Source organism: Diabrotica virgifera, chromosome 4 (genome assembly GCF_917563875.1).
Source record: "Diabrotica virgifera virgifera chromosome 4, PGI_DIABVI_V3a".
In the NCBI taxonomy this organism is placed as follows: Eukaryota; Metazoa; Arthropoda; class Insecta; order Coleoptera; family Chrysomelidae; genus Diabrotica; species Diabrotica virgifera.
Genome location: NC_065446.1, coordinates 259,361,280 through 259,384,470, shown reverse-complemented (window position 1 = coordinate 259,384,470; position 23,191 = coordinate 259,361,280). Strand labels below are relative to the sequence as shown.

Sequence of the window (23,191 nt, the reverse complement as noted above, 5' to 3'; positions counted from 1 at the left end):
AAAATTTGTTGTCTGGCAATAAAATGACAGTGGTTATTGCCCAATGACAACAAATTTGAGTAAAAATGAAGCATTATTTTCTTATTTATTCTTACTGTCGTGTGATATTCGTAAGATTATTTTTTAATACGTACATTACGGATATTTTCTTAAATGTGACAGTTGTCAAAACTAGGAAACTGGTTGCCATTAAACAGAAACAATCTACCTAAAAAAATTCTATCGGTAATTTTCTACAGTAGATAATTCTCAGTATAATTTTAATCCGATTGAACCGAATTAAACACGTGATCAAATATCTTACTATACGATTGGAAGTTAAAATCATTAAAAAATAATCAGTTTAATTTAGATTTCTGTAGCTTTCTATTGGTCAGAACTATGAATGAAATAATCAGCAACAATTTACAGTACTGCTGTTTTCAAAATATACTGATAATAACATCAAAACAATGAATTTATATTTTATTTATTGTACCAGGAAAACTTACAGGAAAGTATACAGCAACCAAAAAACAATCAGATATTATTACTTTCCCTTTCCATATTAGTACATGTGTGAGGACACTTTCGTATGAAAAATGTTTCTGACTCGATTTCTTTGCGGACTCCTGTTCAAAAATGTCCCCTTTAAACCAATCAGAAGGGTGAAACATTTTTTAAGCAAATTCAAAATTACTTTTTTGCCTCGAAAAATGTATTTTTAGGTTTCTTGGGTAATTGTAAACAAAAAAGGTTTCTTGTCATATTTCTGAAAAGTTGATAGTTTTCGAATTATAAGCGATTTAAAATCTGAAAAATTTGCGATGCTTGAAAACTTATTAGTTTTAATAAAGTGACAGATATTTTTTGTTTAAGATGATCCAAAAATGCTAAAAACATATTTTAGGGGGCAAGAAAGGTGATGTTTTGAATTTGTTAAAAAAAATTTAAACAATTTCTGCCTAAAAATTTGGCCCGCACCCTTCTGATTTGTTTATAGGGGATATTTTTTAACAAGAATCCGCAAAGAAACCGAATCAGAACAGCCAGACACAGGCAGCATAAATCCGGACCCCGGAAGTGTCGTAGGTTTTCGAAACGGACCCCCATGGAAACTAATTGGTGACCCCTGCTATAAATCATGTCAATACAATTTTAAAATTCGCCCCAGACATTGGACATCTTCTAAATAATTAGAACTAAGCATTCTGTAAATTCACGTACTGAATAAAAGGCATGGCTTATTAAGAATTGCTTTAAGTTTTTTTGGAAAGTTCTTAGTGAAATAAATTTTTTAAAACTAGATGTAGTGTATTAAAAAGTAGGGAGCCTGCATATTCAGGAGATTTTCTAAAATTAGTATGAAGATGACGGGGAAGATATATTATCCCGGCATTTCTTGTGTTATATGCGTGTAAGTCATTTGCTGTTTTAAGATCATTTAACTTAGTGAAAGTGAGTGATAACAACTTATAGATATATTGAAGCAAGCGTAAGAATGTTATTATTTTTTTCTACGACCGTTTAATAACAAGCTCATTATTCGCTATTTTTTCATAGATAATAGCACCTATTACTGTACCCGTGAGTAATAATTCATTACTCACGGGCTGAAGTTACTCACGGGTCATTACTCACGGGCTGAAGTTAGATTCAAGTGGCGCATGCCTCTTTTAATATTAATCGTACATAAACTGCAAATAAAATTACATAAACTTTTTTATTTAATACAATAATTATTTTAATTTATACCAATAAATAACTTCGAAAATTTTTTAAAGGAATTTTAACTGTAACAATGTCAGTATATTTTGTACGTTTATATCTTGTTTACTAAAAATTTTGACGTTTATCATTTAATTTAGTGACAGTGACATTAGCGCATTTTGTTTATGTTAATTGGAATTTATAACTAATATTGTGTTTGTTTTTCAAGTTATATTGTGTTAAATATGTTATAACATATTATGTATAGTTATATATTATTATATTATATATAGTTAAATGTAAATATACATTATAACTATATATTATGAAATACGTCCACCGACAACAGCCATTTCCTATTTATTAGATTCACTGACAGTAAGTACAAATTTAAGCTTACAATTTTTCGGAAACGAATAGAACTTATATTGAATATTTCTAGTTGTATTTTTACAATGAATAGGAATTTAGTAATAGTAGGCAACCAATTATTCAGCCACGTACTAGGGGTAAATAGCATTTAGGTATTTTTGTAAATTATAATAATTTAAATCTCGAGTAGTTGATAATTAAATTTTTTACTAAGTAAAATAAAAAAAGTCGTAGAAAAAGTATAGTATTCTACTCGCATGTAATGGCTATTACTCACTCTGATGAATTACGACACTCGCCTACGGCTCGTGTCGCAAACTTCATCATCGTGAGTAATAGCCATCATTACATGCTCGTTGAATAATATACTATTAAAACACTGTCGACAACTGTCTCTAAAGCGTAAACCAAATATTGTTTGAATTATTCGTTTTTGTAGGACAAATACTCTCAAACTTTCCGATGCCTGTCCCCAAACAATAATGTTTTGCCTGATTATGGAATACACTTGGGAATAGTATAGTGTAACCAACGCATTTACAGTAACTTCGCCCTTTAACGACAATATCGCGAAATATGCTCGATTCAATTTTAAACAGGTATTGTTTACGTTTTCACGAAAATTTAAAGTATTGTCCACAATCGTGCCAAGAAAATTAGTACTATCAACTGATTTAATAATCACGTTGTCTGTAATTTCGAACGCAGAAGTACATAAGAATTTAATACATTTCTTTCACCATAAGAAAACTGAATACATACTGTCTTATTTATATTTATTACCAAATTATTTCGGTAGCACCAGTTTTTAAATGACAAGATTACATTCTTGATCTTAGAATGTGCTAACTCGAAGGATTCCGCTGAGACAAGTACGGTGGTATCATCTGCATACATGAATATGTGTTTTTCTGAGATATATTCAGGCATATCATTTACATAAAGTAAAAAGAGTAGTGGACCTAATATTCCACCCTGGGGTATTCCTAAATTACTATAGTAGATTTCCGATGAAATATTATTAATAGACACAAAAAGAGGTATATTCGTTGTATACGACGAATATATCCATGAGTTGACCGGTTCGCGAATGCCTATGGCTATAAGTTTTTCTTTTAGACATACTGGATCAAGACAGTCGAAGGCCCTCGATAGATCAAAGAATATTCCAAAAATGTACAAATTTTGATCGATTTTTTCATGAATAACTTGAATTAAATCTACTGTAGCTGTTTCACATGATCGTCTTTGTCGAAGTCGAAATCCGTGTTGTTTACTACTAAGGATTTTTGTTTTACATAGAAATGACGTATAATTATATTTATACACTACTTTTTCATAAGTTTTTGCGATATCGCTTAAAATAGATATGCCTCTGTGATTTGATAATACGTTTCTTGAACCTTTCTTATAAACCGGAACTACTTTAGACGTTTTTAAAATATCGGGGAATTTTCCGGTACTCACTGAATAATTAATTAATTCGGTTATAAAAGGAGTTAATTGTGATGAACATTCCTTTAGGAGTGAAACTGGCATGTCATCAAATCCTGTGGACTTTTTGTTGTTAAAAGAATTGATTACCTCCAAACCTGTATCAGTTCGTGTTTCTGCCGCGTACGTCATTATTGGTCTGATGACTGCTTTGTAAATTCTACCTTTCATTACTTCTCCGATATTTCTATTTCTCCATAATGTGTCATTCAGACAACCTGCGGCTCTGTTTGCTCTAATCACTTGATCTTCCACTTCTGTTTCGAGCTTGCGTAGCTAGATAGTGTGATGCCTAGATATTTAAACTCCATCACTTATTCTATTATCTGGCCCTCCAGCTCCAATTTACATCTTATTTAATTTGCTGTTATAACCATGCATTTGGTCTTTTTTGGTGAATTTAACATGCTAAATTTTCTGTCGGTTATGTTAAATTGGTGCAGCATACGTTGTAAATCATCTTCACTTTGAGAGATTAGTATTGCATCGTCTGCATAGCAGACAATTTTAAGTTGTTTTTCTACCATTTGGTATCCTTTTTTGTTCTTAATTTTTTTGTTATGCTAAGGCAGTAAGGCAATTTTGATTAAAAATCGTCAATTTTGAGTAGTATTTCTTTACAATTTTACTAGGTATATTTTATCTTCCCCTGGTATTATCCGCTGACTGATAAATCTCAATGAGTGTAAACCATCTAAAATTCATATATTCTAATTTTTTTTCTTGTGCGTCTATTTCAGTCCATAAACATTATTTACTATATAAATATTCATTGTTATCTGTATTATTTATTATTATTATGATATTTTGCATTTATTTTTTATTTTTCGGGCTTTATAATTCGTTTTTTCCGCTATGTGAATACCCAACTACATACTTCTTGATTAATAAAAAACAGTGACTTATGTCATATTATGTCAATATTTCTTTTTCGTATGTACCTACCTATTTTCCTTAACACATTTGGATATCAACATCTGGTCATATTTATAAAAAACAACATGACAAGTCAATCTTAAAATTTGTAGTTACATTTTATGTAATTTGCTGTCTTTAATGGGAATTAAACATAATTTTAGTTGAAAATATGTTTATTTTGAGAAAATTTCAAAATTTAAATCATTAAATTCTCTGCGCAAAAAATAGAAGGGAACTATTAAACTTAGTTTTTTGTGCTCTTTTCAAATGTGCATACCGATTTTGAAAATTTCAATATACAAGGCGTTGTTTCAAAGTTACAGTTACTTTATATTTTTTTGTTAATACAAAGCTGGATTTTTGTTGTGATTATATGTGGGTCGTTCCAATGTAGTAAATAAGTATTGATTATTTTTAAAATGAGTATTTACCCATTAACTTTAATAATTTATTATTAAAAGTTATTGCTACCTTCTTTTTAATTTCAAAGTTCTTAAAAATTTTAATATACTTAATTTCAAAATTAAAATTAAAGTCATTAAATTTTTTGCGCAAAAAATTAAGGCGAACCTATAAACTCAGTTTTTGGTCTCTTTTCAAATGTGCAAACGGATTTTAAAAATTTCAATATACATATTGTTGTTTCAAGGTCACAATTACTTTATGTTTTTTATTAATCCGGACCTGGATTTTTCTTGTGATTAGTAAATTGGTTGTTCTTATGTAGTAAATAAGTATTGATTATTTTTAAAATGAGTATTGGTTCATTAACGTTAGTAATTTATTTTTAAAAGTTAATACATGCTTTTTAATCTCACTTCTTAAAAATTTCGACATAATGTCAAAATTAGCGTAATTAAATTGTCTGGCCAAAAAATTGAAGCAAACCATTAAACTTAGTTTTTTGTGCTCTTCTCAAATATGCAAACGGATTTTGAAAAATTCGATATACAGGGTGTTGTTTCAATCAAAGTCACAATGAATTTATAATTTTTTTAGTCCGGACCTGGATTTTTCTTGTAATTAGTAGTTAGGTGGTTTGTGTTCTAAATCAGACATATGTGTACCAAATATCAAAAGAATATACATACAGTGTGGTTCTAGAGTTATGGGTCCAGAAAGAAATGGGCAAAATCGATAAAACACCCTGTAACTGTGAGGAAATAAATGTAGTATATCTAGAACCGCTTTATGCCTCGTTGCACTAGCAGATCTTAAGCTTAAGATGTTCTTTATGTTCAGTTTATAAAATATACGAGTTGCACCGTTGAGTATTAGATTAATTTTCAGCTTGAACCGATGTTAATCTTAATCACCGTTATTCTCAGCTTAAGTTGCTGTCTGAGTTTAACATAGTTCTAGACAGTCATAATCTATAAGTTGTGCTGGGCTAAACTGGAGCTTAAGATCTGTTGGTACAAACAGACATTAGTTACCTCTATTCACAATTGAAGTATTTCCGTTTACCAATGAAATACCCTGTATATTTCCGCCTACATTTGAATGCAGGTTCTTACTCACATCAACCCACCACACAAGTACAAAAATCGTTTCCTTACTACTCAACTTGTGAATTGAAAAAATCTTAAATCTTAAAAAGTGTTTCATGCGTTTGATCTGTCTATCGTCCCACGTGAACCATTTTCGTCACTATGCATATATGTACATACGGTCACATAGGAAGTGATTCCAGGATAGTAGGCTTGGTGAATGAAGAAAAATTAAACGTGTAGTTAAAATGACAAAATAGTATAAAAGAAGACAGGTACCTACTAAGGCGTGAAATATGTGAAGATGTCTTCCTACGCATTGGAAATAAAGAAAGCGATATTACCGGCAACAAAATTAGCGAACATATTATTTAGTAGTGTCAGTTTAAGATTAGAACAGCTCTTTTTAAGGAGAAATTAAAAATAAACTAATGATAAAATAAGTGTTTAAGTACATAAATTTATTTGATTTTTAACGCAAATGGTCTGTTTATCTTATATATATAAATCTATTCAAATTAGATCACTGCAATATTATCTCCTACTTATGTATACATATATACTACCTCCTACGTTCTGTACGCTTTTGAAATATTGTACCGATTGTACCAAAAGGATTCCCTTTTTCTCTCTAGGATTGTACTAAAATTTATAACACTGATTCTATATTTCTTCCTGAAATATCACAAAAAAATTCAGCACAGTACAATACCTTTGATTTCAATATTCAATATTTTTGTGCAGGTCAGGCTATTTTTACAATACCTAACAGCCGGCGCACTAGTACGATCTTAATGTTTAAAAAGGGTGATAAAACGGTATTAGAAAACTACAGAGAAATAAACCTGCTTAGTACCGCTTTGAAATTGACCACAAAAGTCATAACCACCAAAATCACCAACGAAATAGATCTAGCACAACGTTTCCCAACCGGTGGGTCGCGACCCACTAGTGGGTCGTGGGCAGATTTCTGGTGGGTCGCGGTGTGGCTCTTACAGTAGCTGAGTGACGTACAGAGTACAGAATTGCGTATCATCATGGGTGAGGAATGGGTCCATGGGTCGCGAATATGAAAAAACATCAGAAGGTGGGTCGCCAGACATAAAAGGTTGGGATCCACTGAATCTAGCAGATGAACAACAATGCTTTAGATCCGGACGATCCTGTAACGATGCAGTTTTTGTCATCAGGCAAGTCGTGGAAAAATCACTAAAACACAACGTTCCGGTTTACTGTTGATTCATAGATCTACAAAAGGCATTCGACCGTGTAGATCTGAATGACATCATTCACTTGTTATATGTATAAACGAAACATACCATCAGATATTATCAAGACTATCGAAAACATATATAGCAGAAATAACATACAGGTCAGAATTAATATCAACCTAACACAGCCGATACCATTGAAAAGAGGCATACGTCAAGGAGACTCATTGAGCCCGCTGCTGTTTAACCTCATCATGGATGAAATTATTCATAAAGTCAAAAACCTGAGTATAGGGTACAAAATGGGCGAAGAAAAAATTATCTCTATAGTAAGCATATGCAGATGATGCCATACTTAGAGATGCATCAAGTCAAACTAGTTTGATTTTATTCAGCAAACTTGACTTGACTTGAAAACCAAACTTTTTTTGTAAAAAAGTTTGACTTGACTTGATTTCGATATCTTTAGGTTTGACTTGAAATCAAACTTCTTCAAACAGTTTGAAGTTTGAATATCATATTGGGCAACGTGTTTATTTCCAATTCTCTATACTACTCCGCCAATGGCGGATCTAGAAATTTGCCTTTGGGAAGGGGGGGGGGGGTAAAAATAAGCCATTGATGGTCGAACCGTTTTCTTCTTCTTCTTTCTTTTTCTCAAACCATCAAAATGACCAAAGGACCAAAAAATGGTCTTACAAGTTTTTTCGTAGGATGCATAGTTTTCGAGAGAAACGCGGTTGAACTTTCAAAAAATCTAAAAATCTAAAAAATAACTTTTGATTTAAAAATAAAATGAAAATTTTATTTGAAAATTCAAGTTAAATTCTATCGGTTTTAATTATTTGCATTGCAAAAAATTAAGTTTTTATTTGTTAAACAAAGACAGAAACACATAGTGTTTCTACGTAGAAATTGCCTGTATGCGCGCCTACTCGTTCGATTTCAAATGAGAAATGCATGGAAAACATCATTCAATCACTATGTGTTTATAGCTTTGTTTAACAATAACAAAATTAATTTTTAGCAATGAAAGTAATCAAAACCGATAGAATTTGACTTGAACTTTCAAATGCGGTAAGCAGAATTGCTATTTTATTTTTCAATCAAAAGTTATTCGGGTTCAAAAATTGCAATTTTTCGATTTTTTGAAAGTTCAACTGCGTTTATGTCGAAAACTATGCATCCTACGATAAAACTTGTAAAAATATTTTTTGCTTAGAGTGACCAAAAAAATACAAAAAAAAATGTTTTGTTTTGCGAAAACTTACTGTTATGTGATTCCTCAAGTTCTTTGTTTATAACAATCTTATCGACATCCGGATCGACTGTTGCCCAAAAAATTCGTGTTCTACGGGTCAAAATACATAAAAAACTTGGGTAGGTCCATCTGAATTAAGGAGGCCGTTGTACCCCCACTGGTGACAGGACTATTAAGTAATCTGTAATATAAAATTGTCATGTGCGTTTTTTTATATTCATTTCCTCTCTACTATATTTGAAGTGGGAGTACTTTTCACGTGTGCATGGAATTAATAGCTATTTGTATAACAAGGGAGGAAAGTGCTACTTTTCCTCCCGAGAATGAAGTTTACTGCCCGACGCGTAGCGGAGGGCAGTAATCATTCAAGGGAGGAAAAGACACTTTACTCCCATGTTATACATATGGTTTTTCCACCTTCCTCAAATTAATAACAAGTCATCTTTCATTTTTTCTTAATTTATTTATGTAAATAACCAACAAAATTTATTAAAACTAAAACTAACAAGTAGGTACAATATAACTGTCAACTGTCAAATATAAGTCAAATTATTAATGTAAACATTGTTAAATCAAAATAACAATTTACTGTTTTTTACCATTCTGCAAAATACAGGGTGTTTTATAAATAAACGTTAAAATGTATAGATACTTACGTAATAGAAAATAGATATTGTACAGGGCGTCAATAAGTTATATTTCATGAATGAAATACCATGACGTCACTTTTACTTTCCTCCCTAGGGAGGAAAAGTACAACTTTGCTCCCTACAATCAGGTCCGGAAAAGTATACTTTTGGTGGAAGTAGGTGGAAAAATAGTTTTCAGATTTAATAAATTTTCAACAAACAGCTTGCATTGAAACTAACGTAGAAAAGATAAGAAATTATTTACCATTTCGTACTAATATGATTATTTATTTTAAATTGCTGTTTTAATAACTGGATTTCAAGAAAGTTAATAACTATGTACAAAACTGAAGATGTCTAAAAACTTGAGAAAGACGTTATTAACATCCAAACTATAAATCCCTAAATTTTAAAATATTCTCAATAACAATTTACAATACTTCTGTGTTACTGATAATAACATCAAAACAATACACAATGAATTTATATTTTATTTATTGTACCATCAAAGTATTCTCTACAGTGGCCAAAAAACAATCGGATATTTTTAGGTTTCCATTCCATATTACTCCATGTTGTGAGGCCGCTTCCGAATGACAAATTTTCTGATTCGGTTTTTTTTTGTGGATTCCTGTTAAAAAATGTCCTCTTAAACAAATCAGAAGGGGCCGGGGATGCCGGGCAAAACAATATTTTTATACAAATTCAAAATTACCTTTTAGCCCCAAAAATTGTATTAAAAAAAAATCCACAAGGAAAAAAGTTTTCCTGTAGTTGGCTGTATACCATGTGATACAAAAACAATAAATGCTGTATAAAAGGTATATTTAAAAAACCCTCAAAAGGGCCACATCAATTCACATAACTAGTTTTCGACTGGTTTACCAGTCATCATCAGTGCTTACGTGCAATGTACATGTTAGCCACCAAAATGCTATTTTACAAAAATATGTGGGTCAAAGCCCATTTCAAGTAGTCCGTTAAGGAAACATAAGTATAAAAAGCTACCTTAAGCCTTGATGTTTAAAATATAATTTAATTTGCCCCAGGTAACATCTGAAATTTGGGTGTGACTTGTTCACATGTTGGAAGTTTGACGGCAAGTGACTTGCTAGTCAAAGTTTTAGTAAAATATAGTACAATATATAGTAAAAATATATATATGATTAAAATAAAACAGTGATTACAATAAAATAAATAAGAAATAAAAGTTACAAATAAAAATTTAGAACTGTTGTTGCAAAAATGTTAAAAAAAATCCATCTATACTATAGAAATGTGTTGTCCATTAAAAATGAATGCCCAGTTTGGCGAAAACCTTTATGTGAAGAATTACTGAGATTTAATAAGTATATTGACTATTTTATTGTAACATTTTATTCCAATATATTCAGGTGCATGTTGGGATACACATAATCTAGAGAAAGGTTGTCGAAAATTTGATTTACCCCTAGTATCATGTGAGTAAATGTCCTCATTTCTGTCAAACTTAAGCCTGTTTTCCTCAATGTGTAATATTAATTGGAAAATTAAAAGGCTAGATAGTGTTAAAATATTAGACTTCTTAAATAGTAGAACAGCAAAGGCTGCAGACTAGGTTTGGCGCTATCTCGCCCAACAACATCATGCAGATTGCAATGACCAGCAAAGAGAATTTCGAGTGTATAATCGACCAGATAACAAGCATCATGAAAAGAAAGTCTATAATGGAACGAGTAGAACAAGCTGGGTGAGGGAGTCTACCTCCTTCATAGCGGTCAACTGTAAAAAAAAAAAAATAAAAAAATAAAAAAAAATCTTTATTTCTTCTTTATTGTATAAAAATGTATCGAGTTACCTTCTCTTTTTTTCTCAATGTTTCCAAGTTCCTCCGCTTGGGAACTAGATCTTTTCCCTACACGCTCACCGCTATTCGGTAAGTGATGTAGATATAATAAATAGCACTAAGGGCACCTTTAATCCGGTCTGCGCAGGGTATCCCCATGTTTCGTTCGCTAATGAACTCGTCCAGGGATACCTCGGGTCGAAGTGACTTGCCGTCAAACTTCCAACATGTGAACAAGTCACACCCAAATTTCAGATGTTACCTGGGGCAAATTAAATTATATTTTAAACATCAAGGCTTAAGGTAGCTTTTTATACTTATGTTTCCTTAACGGACTACTTGAAATGGGCTTTGACCCACATATTTTTGTAAAATAGCATTTTGGTGGCTAACATGTACATTGCACGTAAGCACTGATGATGACTGGTAAACCAGTCGAAAACTAGTTATGTGAATTGATGTGGCCCTTTTGAGGGTTTTTTAAATATACCTTTTATACAGCATTTATTGTTTTTTTTTATTAAAAAAAAGGTCTCTTGTCATTTTTTCAAAAGTTGATAGTTTTCGAGTTACAAGCGATTTAAAATCTGAAAAATGTGAAAATACCTACGCATTTTCTAGGTTTGAAAACTCATATGTAAATTATTAGTTTTCAGGTTCCCAAGTGCCTAAATTGAAGTTTATAAATTCAATTTCAAGATTCTAACGAGTAATTACTCTCAAGTTTTGAGAAAAATGGCAGAAAATCTTTTTTGTTTAAGATGGCCCAAAAATGCTAGAAACATATTTTCGGGAACAAAAAAGGTGATGTTTTGGATTTATTAAAAAACTGTTAAAAACAATTTCTGCCTAAAAATTTCGAACAGCACCCTTCCGTTTGTTTACCGAATTGGAACAACCAGACAGGTAGTGTTAACTCCGGACCCCGGAAGTGTCATAGGTTTTCGAAACGGACCCTCAGGAAATATAATTGGTGACCCCTGACCTAGGGCATGTTATGCCTATTGAGAGATACAACATACTTCAATTAATTATACCAAAGGAAAAATCCAGGGCAAGAGAAGTGTAGGAAGAAGAAGAATCTCATGGTTGCGTAACTTGAGGGAATGGTACGGATGCACATCAACCCAACTATTCAGAGCAGCAGCATCTAAGATCAGAATAGCCATGATGATTGCCAACCTCCGTCGCGGAGATGACACGTAAAGAAGAAGAATGGGGAAGACACGTGTGGCCTGTTTCTAATATTTATTATCGTGTCTAAAACGATTGAATTTGCAAAATCAATTGTCGATGTCGTATCGAAATATTTAGGTACACATCTTATTCCATGTGTAAAGTAATTAAAACAATTATCACCGGTTTAATTGATTAATTTGATTACTACATCCCCTCCAACTGTTATTAAATCTTCATAATATATAAGTTAGAGTTGGACGAAAAAAATTACAGTACAATCTAACCTGGTCTTTACCTCCCGGTCCTGAATTCCTGCCGCAAACTTACTCCACATACAAGTTCCAATTCCTTCACTTCAAAATGAACTTAGAAGAATTCAGAACTCACGGAAAGTATATGATAGACTACATTTGCGATTACACTGAATATGTGGGACACTATAGAGTCGTTCCAAGTCCAGAAGTAAATCCAGGATTCCTTAGACCGTTACTGCCCACTGAGGCCCCGAAGGAACCCGAAAGTTTTGTTAAAATTTTGAAGGATTTCAACGAGAAAGTTTTTCCCGGTGTTGTCCATTGGACCCATCCCAGATTCCATGCTTATTTTCCCGCTGGAGGTGCATATGCGTCGATTTTGGGTGACATGCTGTCCAGTACTATAAACTGCATTGGATTTTCTTGGGTAAGTACTGAGGTTTCTTCAATTGATAATGTTATAGTTATATATACACACACACACACACACACACACACACACACACACACACACACACCCAAACTTATATGGAATCATCTGATATTTCTTATTATTTCGTACGAATTTAAAAAAACGAACACATGAAGTCGAACAATATTTATTTTAAAGCAATTTAATAACAAATACATATAGTGTAGGAAACAAAGGTTGAACCTTCCAAAATGGACACAAGTCCGGTTTTATTTTTTTCTGGTATATCAAGGGGTGCTTATTATAAGAGTAACTTTTTCTGAAAAAATTTCGCCCCGGAACCTCCCTTTTCACCCCTTTAAAGGGGGTAATTTGTGGTTTTTGCGGAACGTAGCCCTTCCTGTAACTTTTACAAAAAATTTCTTTTATAGAAATATGAAGAGGACTATATTTTCTACGATTTATTTCCAACACCATCTCTCTATCATCCACCGTTTAGCGGGGGTGGCGCCCTAAAATTGACAAGTTTTTAAAAAAGATGTTTTAAAAAAATATATATTTTTCCCTACCTGTAACGGAAATTAAGAAGAAATCCTGCGGCAATTATTCACAAATAATTGACTGATTTTTTGGTATAGGTTTTACTTAAAGGTAATTGCCCTTTTTTTAATTACAGGGTGTTACATTTTAAAGAACCTCTTTTTATACCATCTGAACCGTTTATGCTAGAGTAAAAAGACTTTCAACGATTACCCATGTACTGGTGCTATTTACAAATTTGTATAATGCACTCCCATTTTTTCCCCGGAACCACCCCAAAAAAAGAAGAATTAATAAATAAACTGATTTTCTTGGAATCCTTCACACACAATGCCCTTTATTAATATGCTTCATACATCATTTTGTGGACGTTATTATTACCCATGCATGGACACCAAAAGCAATTTCCTAGTGCAACCCCTGAAGCAAAAAAAAAATAAATAAAATGGGGGATTGAAAATTTTTTTCGTTTTTTGCTTTTTGATCCATATGGGCAGATGCTTCATCAATAGTGCTTTTCAAAAATATATATGGTTATTGCAACATCTCTGCTAAAACCACCCCTATCCTTGAAAATATACTGCAGAAACTACCCCTATCCCTTGGGAGCATGTTTTTACGATTTTCTCATTACCTATGTATTCTTTTTAAACAAAACTTATACAAGATTAAAGACCACTATTTACTCTAAAAATTATGTCCTATTCATTTTTTCGTATAAGCAACCGTTACGGCACAGTGGCGCCGTAAACCTCATATATGCTTTGGCGGGCTCCAGGTTTTGTTTTTTTTTCGTCATCTGTTCGTTTTATTGATAAAGTACTTATGCAAAATAAAACAACACAGTGTAACCTACAAATTATGACTTTTGCACATTTTACATTCTTTGCTCCCCAAAGCCACAGTGGTGGCCCAAAATAAATTTTTGCATATTTTCGCCACCTACATGCATTTTATTGCATTAATGCTACCTTAACAGCACAATATTTACCCTTAGGTGGTCGCTACGCAGTGGCGGATCCAGGGAGGGGTGATGGGGTGATCACCTCCCCCCCTCTCAAACCAAGTGATATTATATTCAAAGATTATAAAAATATTCATTTATTTTTATAGAAATTTAACCAATTGGCACCCCCCTCTTAACGATGCTGGATCCGCCACTGTCGCTAAAGCATAAAAAGTCATTCTTATAAAAATAATATTAATATAAGTATTTCTATAAAAATAAATGGATATTTTTATAATCTTCAAATATAATATCACTTGGTTTGAGAGGGGTGGGGGTGATCGCCCCCATCACCCCTCCCTGGATCCGCCACTGCTTAGCGACCATTTAGGGGTGAATATTGTGCTATTAAGGTAGAATTAACGCAATAAAATGCGTGTAGGTGGCGAAAATATGAAAAAAATTATTTTGGGCCACCACTGTAGCTTTGGGGAGCAAAGAATGTAAAATGTGCATAGGTCATGATTTGTAGGTTACACTGTGTTCTTTTATTTTACATAAGTACTTTATCAATAAAACAAACAGATGACGAAAAAATAAACAAAAACTGGAGCCCGTCAAAGCATATACGAGGTTTACGGCGCCACTGTGCCGTAACGGTTGCTTAAACGAAAAAAATGAATAGGACCTAATTTTTAGAGTAAATAGTGGTCTTTAACATTGTATAAGTTTTGTTTAAAAAAAATGAATAGGTAATGAGAAAATCGTAAAAACATGCTGGATAAGGTATAGGGGTAGTTTCTGCAGTATATTTTCAAGGATAGGGGTGGTTTGCGCAAGGATGTTGCAATAACCATATATATTTTTGAAAAGCACTATTGATGAAGCGTATGACCATATGGATCAAAAAGCAAAAAAACAAAAAAGAATTTTCAATCCCCCATTTTATTTATTGTTTTTGGCTACAGGGGTTGCACTAGGAAATCGATTTTAGTGTCCATGCATGGGTAATAATAACTTGCACAAAATGATATATGAAGCATATTAATGAAGGGCATTGTGTGTGAAGGATTCCAGGAAAATCACTTTATTTATTAATTCTTCTTTTTTTTGGGTGGTTCCGGGGAAAAAATGGGGGTGCATTATACAAATTTGTAAATAACACCAATACATGGGTAATCGCTGAAAGTCATTTTACTCTAGCATAAATGGTTCAGATGGTATAAAAAGGGGTTTTTTAAAATGTAACACCCTGTAATTAAAAAAAGGGCAATTACCCTTAAGTGAAACCTATACCAAAAAATCAATCATCTATTTGTGAATAATCTCCGCAGCATTTCTTTTTAATTTACGTTACAGTTAGGGAAAAATATATATTTTTTAAAAACATCTTTTTTAAAAACTTGTCAACTTTGGGGCGCCACCCTTGCTAAACGGTGGATGATAGAGAGATTCTGTTGGAAATAGATCGTAGAAAATATAGTCCTCTTCATATTTCTATAAAAGAAATTTTTTGTAAAAGGTACAGGAAGGGCTACGTTCTGCAAAAACCATAAATTACCCCCTTTAAAGGGATGAAAAGGGGGGTTCCGGGGCGAAATTTTTTCAGAAAAAGTTAGTCTTATAATAAGCACCCCTTGATATGCCAGAAAAAAAAATAAAACCGGACTTGTGTCCATTTTGCAAGGTTCAACCTCTGTTTCCTACACTAATAACAATTAAATAAAACAATAAAGTTTTTAAAAAACAAATTGAAACTAGTTGTTTTAAAGTCAATAGCATACAAAAGTTCAATGTTAAACGAATCATGTTTAATGTTTAAATTGTTTTTTCTACAACCGTGTTAAAGATGCAATTTTTAGCACTCCATAGGAGCGTTAAAAATGCTACTTTAAAGCACTCTATGGTTTGTTTTTTAACGAAGAGGAGTGATACAAATTTACCGCGCTGTATTGCTTATTTGTAATTGGTCCAACCGCAGGCAAGTTTATCCGTGGACTAGATCAACCAAAAAAGAAGATGTATTTGGTTATTATTCTAGTGACTTTCTTGGGTGTGAATCTGTCTTTTTAGTTTACTCCTCCTGGTTAAAAAATAAACTATAGTGCTTTAAATTTTTTAAGGCACTGCAGTTAAAAGTGAATTGTCAAATTTTGAAACGTCAAAATATTTATACTTCATTTACTAACATTAATATTAATAGTACAACTTGCGCAATTGGGAAAAGGTGGTTTAAAATGTTTTTTAAAATTTAATTTAAACTGTATTAAAGTGTATTATAGCATTTTTAACACATTTGTAGAAAAAAAACTAGGTATTAAAATTTATTAGAATATACAACAATAAAAGTAGATTCGCGGTGTGCAAGTACTTGGAAGGGAATTGAGAAACGATCGTGCGCGAATAGCGGAGAAATATTGCAACTTTCTTAAATAATTCATATTGTCAATTGAAATTGTCAAATTGACATACAAAAATTATACGTTGCTCCACAATATTGATATGATGTGCAATTATTATACAGGGTGTCCCGAAAAGATTGGTCATAAATTATACCACACATTATGGAGTCAAAAATAGTTCGATTGAACCTAACTTACCTTAGTACAAATGTGCTCATAAAAAAAGTTACAGCCCTTTGAAGTTACAAAATGGAAATCGATTTTTTTCAATATATCGAAAACTATTAGAGATTTTTTATTGAAAATGGACATGTATTATTATTATGGCAGGAAAATCTTAAAACAAAATTATAATGAGATATGTTCACCCCATAAAAATTTTATGGGGGTTTTGTTCCCTTAAATCCCCCCAAACTTTTGTGTACGTTTCAATTAACTCATTATTGTGGTACCATTAGTTAAACACAACGTTTTTGAAACTTTTTTGCCTCTTAGTATTTTTTCGATAAGCGAGTTTTTATCGAGATGCAGCTTCTTTTTAAATATATTTACATAAAAAATTTATGGGGGTTTTGTTCCTTTAAACCCCCCAAATGTATGTGTACGTTCCAATTAAACTATTATTGTGGTACCATTAGTTAAACACAGTGTTTTTAAAACTTTTTTGCCTCTTATTCTTTTTTTGATAAGTCACCTTTTATCGAGATGTGGCTACTTTTTCAAAATATGCCTAAAAATGTAAATTATAAATAAATTTTCAGATTATCAACAGGTCTCTATAATCGTACTTACCATATACAAATATGTGGTGGATTCGACAAATATTCAAAATATGTCGATAACCACTGACTTATCAAAGAAGTACTAAGAGGCAAAAAAGTTTTAAAAACATTGTGTTTAACTATTGGTGCCACCATAATAATTTAATTGGAACGTACACAAAAGTTTGGGGGGTTTAAGGGAACAAAACCCTCATAAAATTTTTATGGGATGCACAAATTTCACATTAATTTTTTTATAAGATGTTGCTACCATAAGAATGCCACCTGTCCATTTTCAATAAAAAATCTCAAGAGTTTTCGATATATGAAAAAAAATCGATTTTTATTTTGTAACTTCAAAGGGCTGTAACTTTTTTGTGTGCACTATTGTATATAGGTAAGTGAGGTTCAATCAACCTATTTTTGACCCCAGAATCTGTGGTATAATTTATGACCAATCTTTTCGGGACACCCACAATTGTTTATGTTTTAATAACATAACCTGAATCTTATTTTTTTTTTATTATTTTTTTGGACTATGGCCTTGACAATTATCCAGTAACCAGGGCCCGGATTACGTACACTCGATACGCATCGTATCCGCCATATTTTACTGTAGCGCCTTATGGGAAAACATGGCGGATACGATGCGTATCGAGTGTACGTAATCCGGGCCCAGGACTTATATAATTGGCCAATATAATTAAAAGTGCGAATAAAGTTGCAGAGCGTAGAAATAGGTGTCGCTTTGCCGAACTTGCACGGTCCCAATAGTTGTTATGATTTACGTATTGACAGTATAGGCAGTTTTGATGTAATGTCAAGAAAAATATAAAAATGGAATGTCAGTCAAGTTTAAGTAAAAGTTTTTGTAGGTAATGTCCTGTAATTGAGAATGAATAAATTATAATTTTTGATATATAAGACCTTTTCCTGGATTTTGTTATCTAATTTTAGTACTGAGTCTTCGATATTAATTTTTTCGACCACTTGAAATATTTCTATTTCTTTGCGATGATTGTTAAGCCATTTGCAATACATTTGTTGTTTACAGCGTTCAACAGGGTTTGAAGGTCTTCCAGAGTCTTTGCCATTATGGCGGTGTCATGTGCGTATCTGATGTTATTAATGATTTCACCACCGTTTTTAACACCTTCGCGATGATTATTTAACGCTTTCTTAAAAATTGGTTCGGTGAAGGGTGAAGGCATTGTTCAATGTCGGTGACATAACACATCCCTGTCTGGCACCCTATATACCCAGTGGCGTGCTGGCCATATAAATGAATCGGTGCAATCACCGAGAGGCCGCGGCCTATTGAGGCCGGTCAAATAAGTTTTTTTCACAAAAAATTTTGGATGTAACAAATTTTTTTTTAATTTCTAATCGAATGATATTAACAAAACATTTCAAAAATATTTTATTTCCATACATAGTGTTCGAGCCAGTTGTCTGTTTTATACACACCCTGTATTTCAAAACGGTTAAAATTAAGACGTTCAATTGAGCCATGAATAGGTATTATTCGGCTCATAATATAAACACAGACTTTTACACAAAATACAACTCGGCAATTGTATATATTTCTTTAGATAGGTATGTGTTTCTGGGAAAAGTTCGTTAAGTATTTTTGGATGTTTTCGGTTTTGCTGAGTGGACAGAATCAGCCGATGTATTGCGGTTATCTTGAAATTAGAGAGGATAGATCCATTAGAAATATATGTTTAATATAGATTTTATAATATTTTCTATAAATGGAAAAACAACTTAAAACAATCTGCTATGCAGGCGATGCAATACTAATGTCTCAAAGTGAAGATGATTTACAACGTATCTCCCTCTTGTAGTTTCCCCATTACTGAGGATCGTGATTTCTTCCAATATTCCTAACAATTTTATTCCATTGGTCTCTATCTTCAGCTTCTCTAGCTGAATTCTTAATTTGGTCGGACCATATAGTTGGTGATCGTCCTCTTGATCTTCTGCCCGGAACGTTTCCAGAAACAATTAATATCTCTAAACTATCGTCACCTCTGTGAACAATGTGACCGAAGAATAATTGCAGAATTCGTTACAGACATATTGTGGACATACTTTTTTTTTTTAAATTTCGAGTTGGTTTAGAATGGAAACGTTTATCCTATGAGCTGTCTAAATTGTGCGCAGCATTCTTCTCCAGCACCACATCTCAAAGGCATCCGCTCTCAAAAGCACCACACTTGGACTCAAAGAGACCAAGTCTCTGCCCCGTATAGAAATATTGAGAATACAAGGGCATTCACCAGTCTCATCTTGATATTTTGAGAGATAGATCTGTCTTTACAAACTTTAGTTAGGCGACGCATCGCATTTTTTGCCATACCAATACGTCTCCTAACTTTTGCTTCACAGTTACCATCGTTAGTTGTACTAGACCCGAGAGAGAAAAAGGTGTTCACTATTTGGTATTCCTGTAACATGTTAGTCAGTTGAATAGTGTCGAATCTGTCGACCACCACTATTTTTGTCTTGCTTTATTGATTTTCAGACCAACTTTACTGCTTTCGTACTCAACTCTTCGCAGGAGATCAAACATTTCTTACAACGTATGCTGCACCAATTTAACATAACCGCCAGAAAATTTAACATGTTAATTTTCCCAAAAAAGACAAAATGCATGGTTATAACAGCAAATTCAATAATATGTAAATTGGAGCTGGAGGGCTAATAGAACAAGTGATGGAGTTTTAATAACTAGATATCACAGTATCTAGCTACGAAAGGGTCTAAACAGAAGTGAATAGAACAAACAGCAGCAGGTTGTCTGAATGACACAATATGGAGAAATAAAAATATCGGAAAAGAAATGAAAGGCAGAATTTACAAAACAGTCATAAGTCATAAGACCAATAATGACATACGCGGCAGAAACACGACCCGACACAGAGAGGACAAAAAATAGTTCGAAAAATCGATGGCAAGACTCTATGAGACACAGAGCTAGAAGTACAAATATACAGCGGAAATTCAAGGTGGGCAATATTAGTAACTGGATAAGAAACAGAAGAATAGAATGGAATGACCACATACGCCAAATGACAGCAAATAGAGTAGTAAGGACAGCGAGAGACGGTTCCCCAATAGGAAGACGATCAGTGGGAGGACCACGAAAACGATGGAACGACAACTTACTAGAGGCACATTGAAAAAACAGACAGAGTCATGTTTATACAAATAGAAGAAGAATAAGTATTTTTGTCTTATAAATAAGAAATAAAAATTCTGATAATAGAAGATAAAATAAGGATTGGAGGCCGCTTTTCTATAAAATCACCGGGCCGCTTGAAAAGTTCCAGCACGCCACTGTATATACCTGTACTATATTGTTATTATTCATAGATATATCCTCAGCTATATCTAGATATTCGATTTATTTTTAATCCTATTTCTTTTGATTTGATATTTAACTTTAATAGCATTTCCTACAGCTCTTCACTGTCTTTTGCTAATAACGCAAAATTCTCAGATGGTTCATGTTTTTGTCGTCTATCGTCACTTCTTTATTTGCCCATTCTAGAGCACACAACGTATCTTCTAGAGCTAAAATAAATAGCTTGGATGAGATAGAATATCCTTTCCTAACCCCTCTCTGTATTTTTATCGTTTCTGTTTTTGATTCTGTTTTTACTTGCGATGCTGCACTGTCACTAAGGTAATTGGCACTGTATGGTTGATTTTGCGATCAGATTATAGTGTAATGTGTAGTGTGTGTTGAGTAAATGTCTTGTTACTTAGTAAAGTTGACTGCATTGTCTTTACAAAGAGACGCTAATTGTATCCGAAATAAAACACGTTGAAATCCTTTAAAATAACGATATATAATTATTTATTTACTAATTTATCGCATATAAAACTGTAAAAACCAAATAGTTATTCATTTTCAATAAATGTTAATAACTGTTGTAAAAATGAAACTACATATAACCTTGATATTTCATGGAAAGTTGAGTCTTGTAGTGTTAAAAATATCCTCAAAATTTCATAGTGATTCATCGATTAGATTAAAAGATAATTAAATTGTGTATCCCAAACAACTATTTTTGTTATTATTATATAAGTCGGAAAAAAATGAACTTGCAGTGATTCTACGGGTACCATAAGGAAGACATTTAGTTATTATATCAAAAGTATTTAAAAAAGTGTCGGTCAGACGGCTCAGTGGGCAGTCCGGCAGTCCGGCAGCCCGGTCATTTGAAAAATAAAAAGGCCAACGTCTTAGTATAAAATTCTATATAAAATCTACGACTTGTTCTGGAATAAACTGGTGTCTGATCGGCCTATGGAGGTACGGCAAGGGATAAGGGCTTGCGGCTTGGTGATACTCCTCCATAGATCCCTACCAATTCATTAGGTAGCAGCAGAGTCCATTAAAGTAGGTAAATCCCATGGACCAGATTGTGTGCCACCAGAGGCGATAGAACTAATAGTTAAAGCACAATCAGACGCTATCAGAGCCATATTGAACCAGCTGCTGACAAAACAAGAGTTTCCTAACCAGCTCAAGCTCGCGAGACTAACTCTAATACTCAAACTCGGTAAAGACCCGGAAGAAGCCACCGCCTATAGACCGATATGCCTACTCGACTGCCTAGGAAAGTTGTATGAGAATATTGTTAAAAACCGTCTTGAAAGAGAGCTGAGAGAATAAGACATCATCTCAACCAGACAGTACGGTTTCAGGAAAGGAAAATCTGCTATAGATGTGGTCAAGCATATTACAGACACTGTGAAGAACACCAGAAAAAGATGGGCCGTTTTAGTAATATTTGACGTAAAGAACGCCTTTAACTCGGCCAACTGGGCCCATATTATTACTAAATTAGAAACCGCTAAAGTTTCGGGATATCCGATCAATATTATAAAAAGATATTTAAGCGAGAGACATGTTTCAGTGGCCAGAAATGTTGAGATGAAACTAACAGCCGGCGTACCGCAAGGCTCTGTACTAGGTCCAACGTTGTGGAATGTCTTGTACAATGGGGTTTTAAATATCGATTACGGTAGAAACAACATGGCAGTAGCTTATGCAGGCGATCTTGCTATATTGGCCACCAACGACATGTACTGGGACCTTGTGGAAATCGTAAACGAATGCTGCGAGAAAGTGAACAGGTGGATGGAAAATAATGATCTTGAACTTGCAGGTCACAAGACAGAAATGGTCATCCTTAAAGCTCCAAGAAATGTGCCGGACTTGACCTTCCAAATATAGTAGCCAACTAGAGCCGACGAACTGTGCGAAGTATATGGGTATTGACCTGGACAGAGGCCTAAGATACACGAAACACTTATTAAGAGTGGTTAAGAAGGCAGACGAACGGACGGCAGCTATCCAGAGAATAATACCTAACATTGTAGGGCCCAGCAGCAACAAGAGAAGTTTGTACCTCCAAGTGGTGCAGTCGACCCTTCTATATGGAACCCCCGTCTGGATCAGTGTACTAAAATACCAGAAGTACAAAGATATCATAACAAGAGCCCAAAGGAAGCCTCTTTTAAAAGTGGTGAGCGCGTACCGAACCACTTCTACGTTGGCCTTACAGGTGATAGCGGGCACTCTTCCTATTCACCTGTTAGCCAAAGAGAGACAAATGCTGTATGAAGCACACGATGGCCACTTACAACAGGTGAGAAAGACCATACGAGTAAACGTGCTAATGGAATGACAAAGAGAATGGGAGGTACAGACCACGAAGGCTCTCTGGACCAAAACACTGATCCCCGATGTTGTAGCTTGGTACAACTGTAAATGTAAATGGGTAAATTACT

General features: G+C 33.4%; 1 protein-coding gene across 1 annotated transcript in view; it reads left to right on the top strand.

Annotated features, from left to right (window-relative positions):
* The first annotated feature begins 12,314 nt into the window (after positions 1–12,314).
* The window catches only part of LOC126884142 (tyrosine decarboxylase-like), a 49,714-nt gene continuing 38,837 nt past the window's right edge, over positions 12,315–23,191 (top strand). Inside the window, exon 1 of the mRNA XM_050650003.1 lies at positions 12,315–12,749. Coding sequence (XP_050505960.1) covers positions 12,429–12,749 — 321 coding nt within the window. The 5' untranslated portion in view covers positions 12,315–12,428. The remainder of the gene's footprint in view (positions 12,750–23,191) is intronic.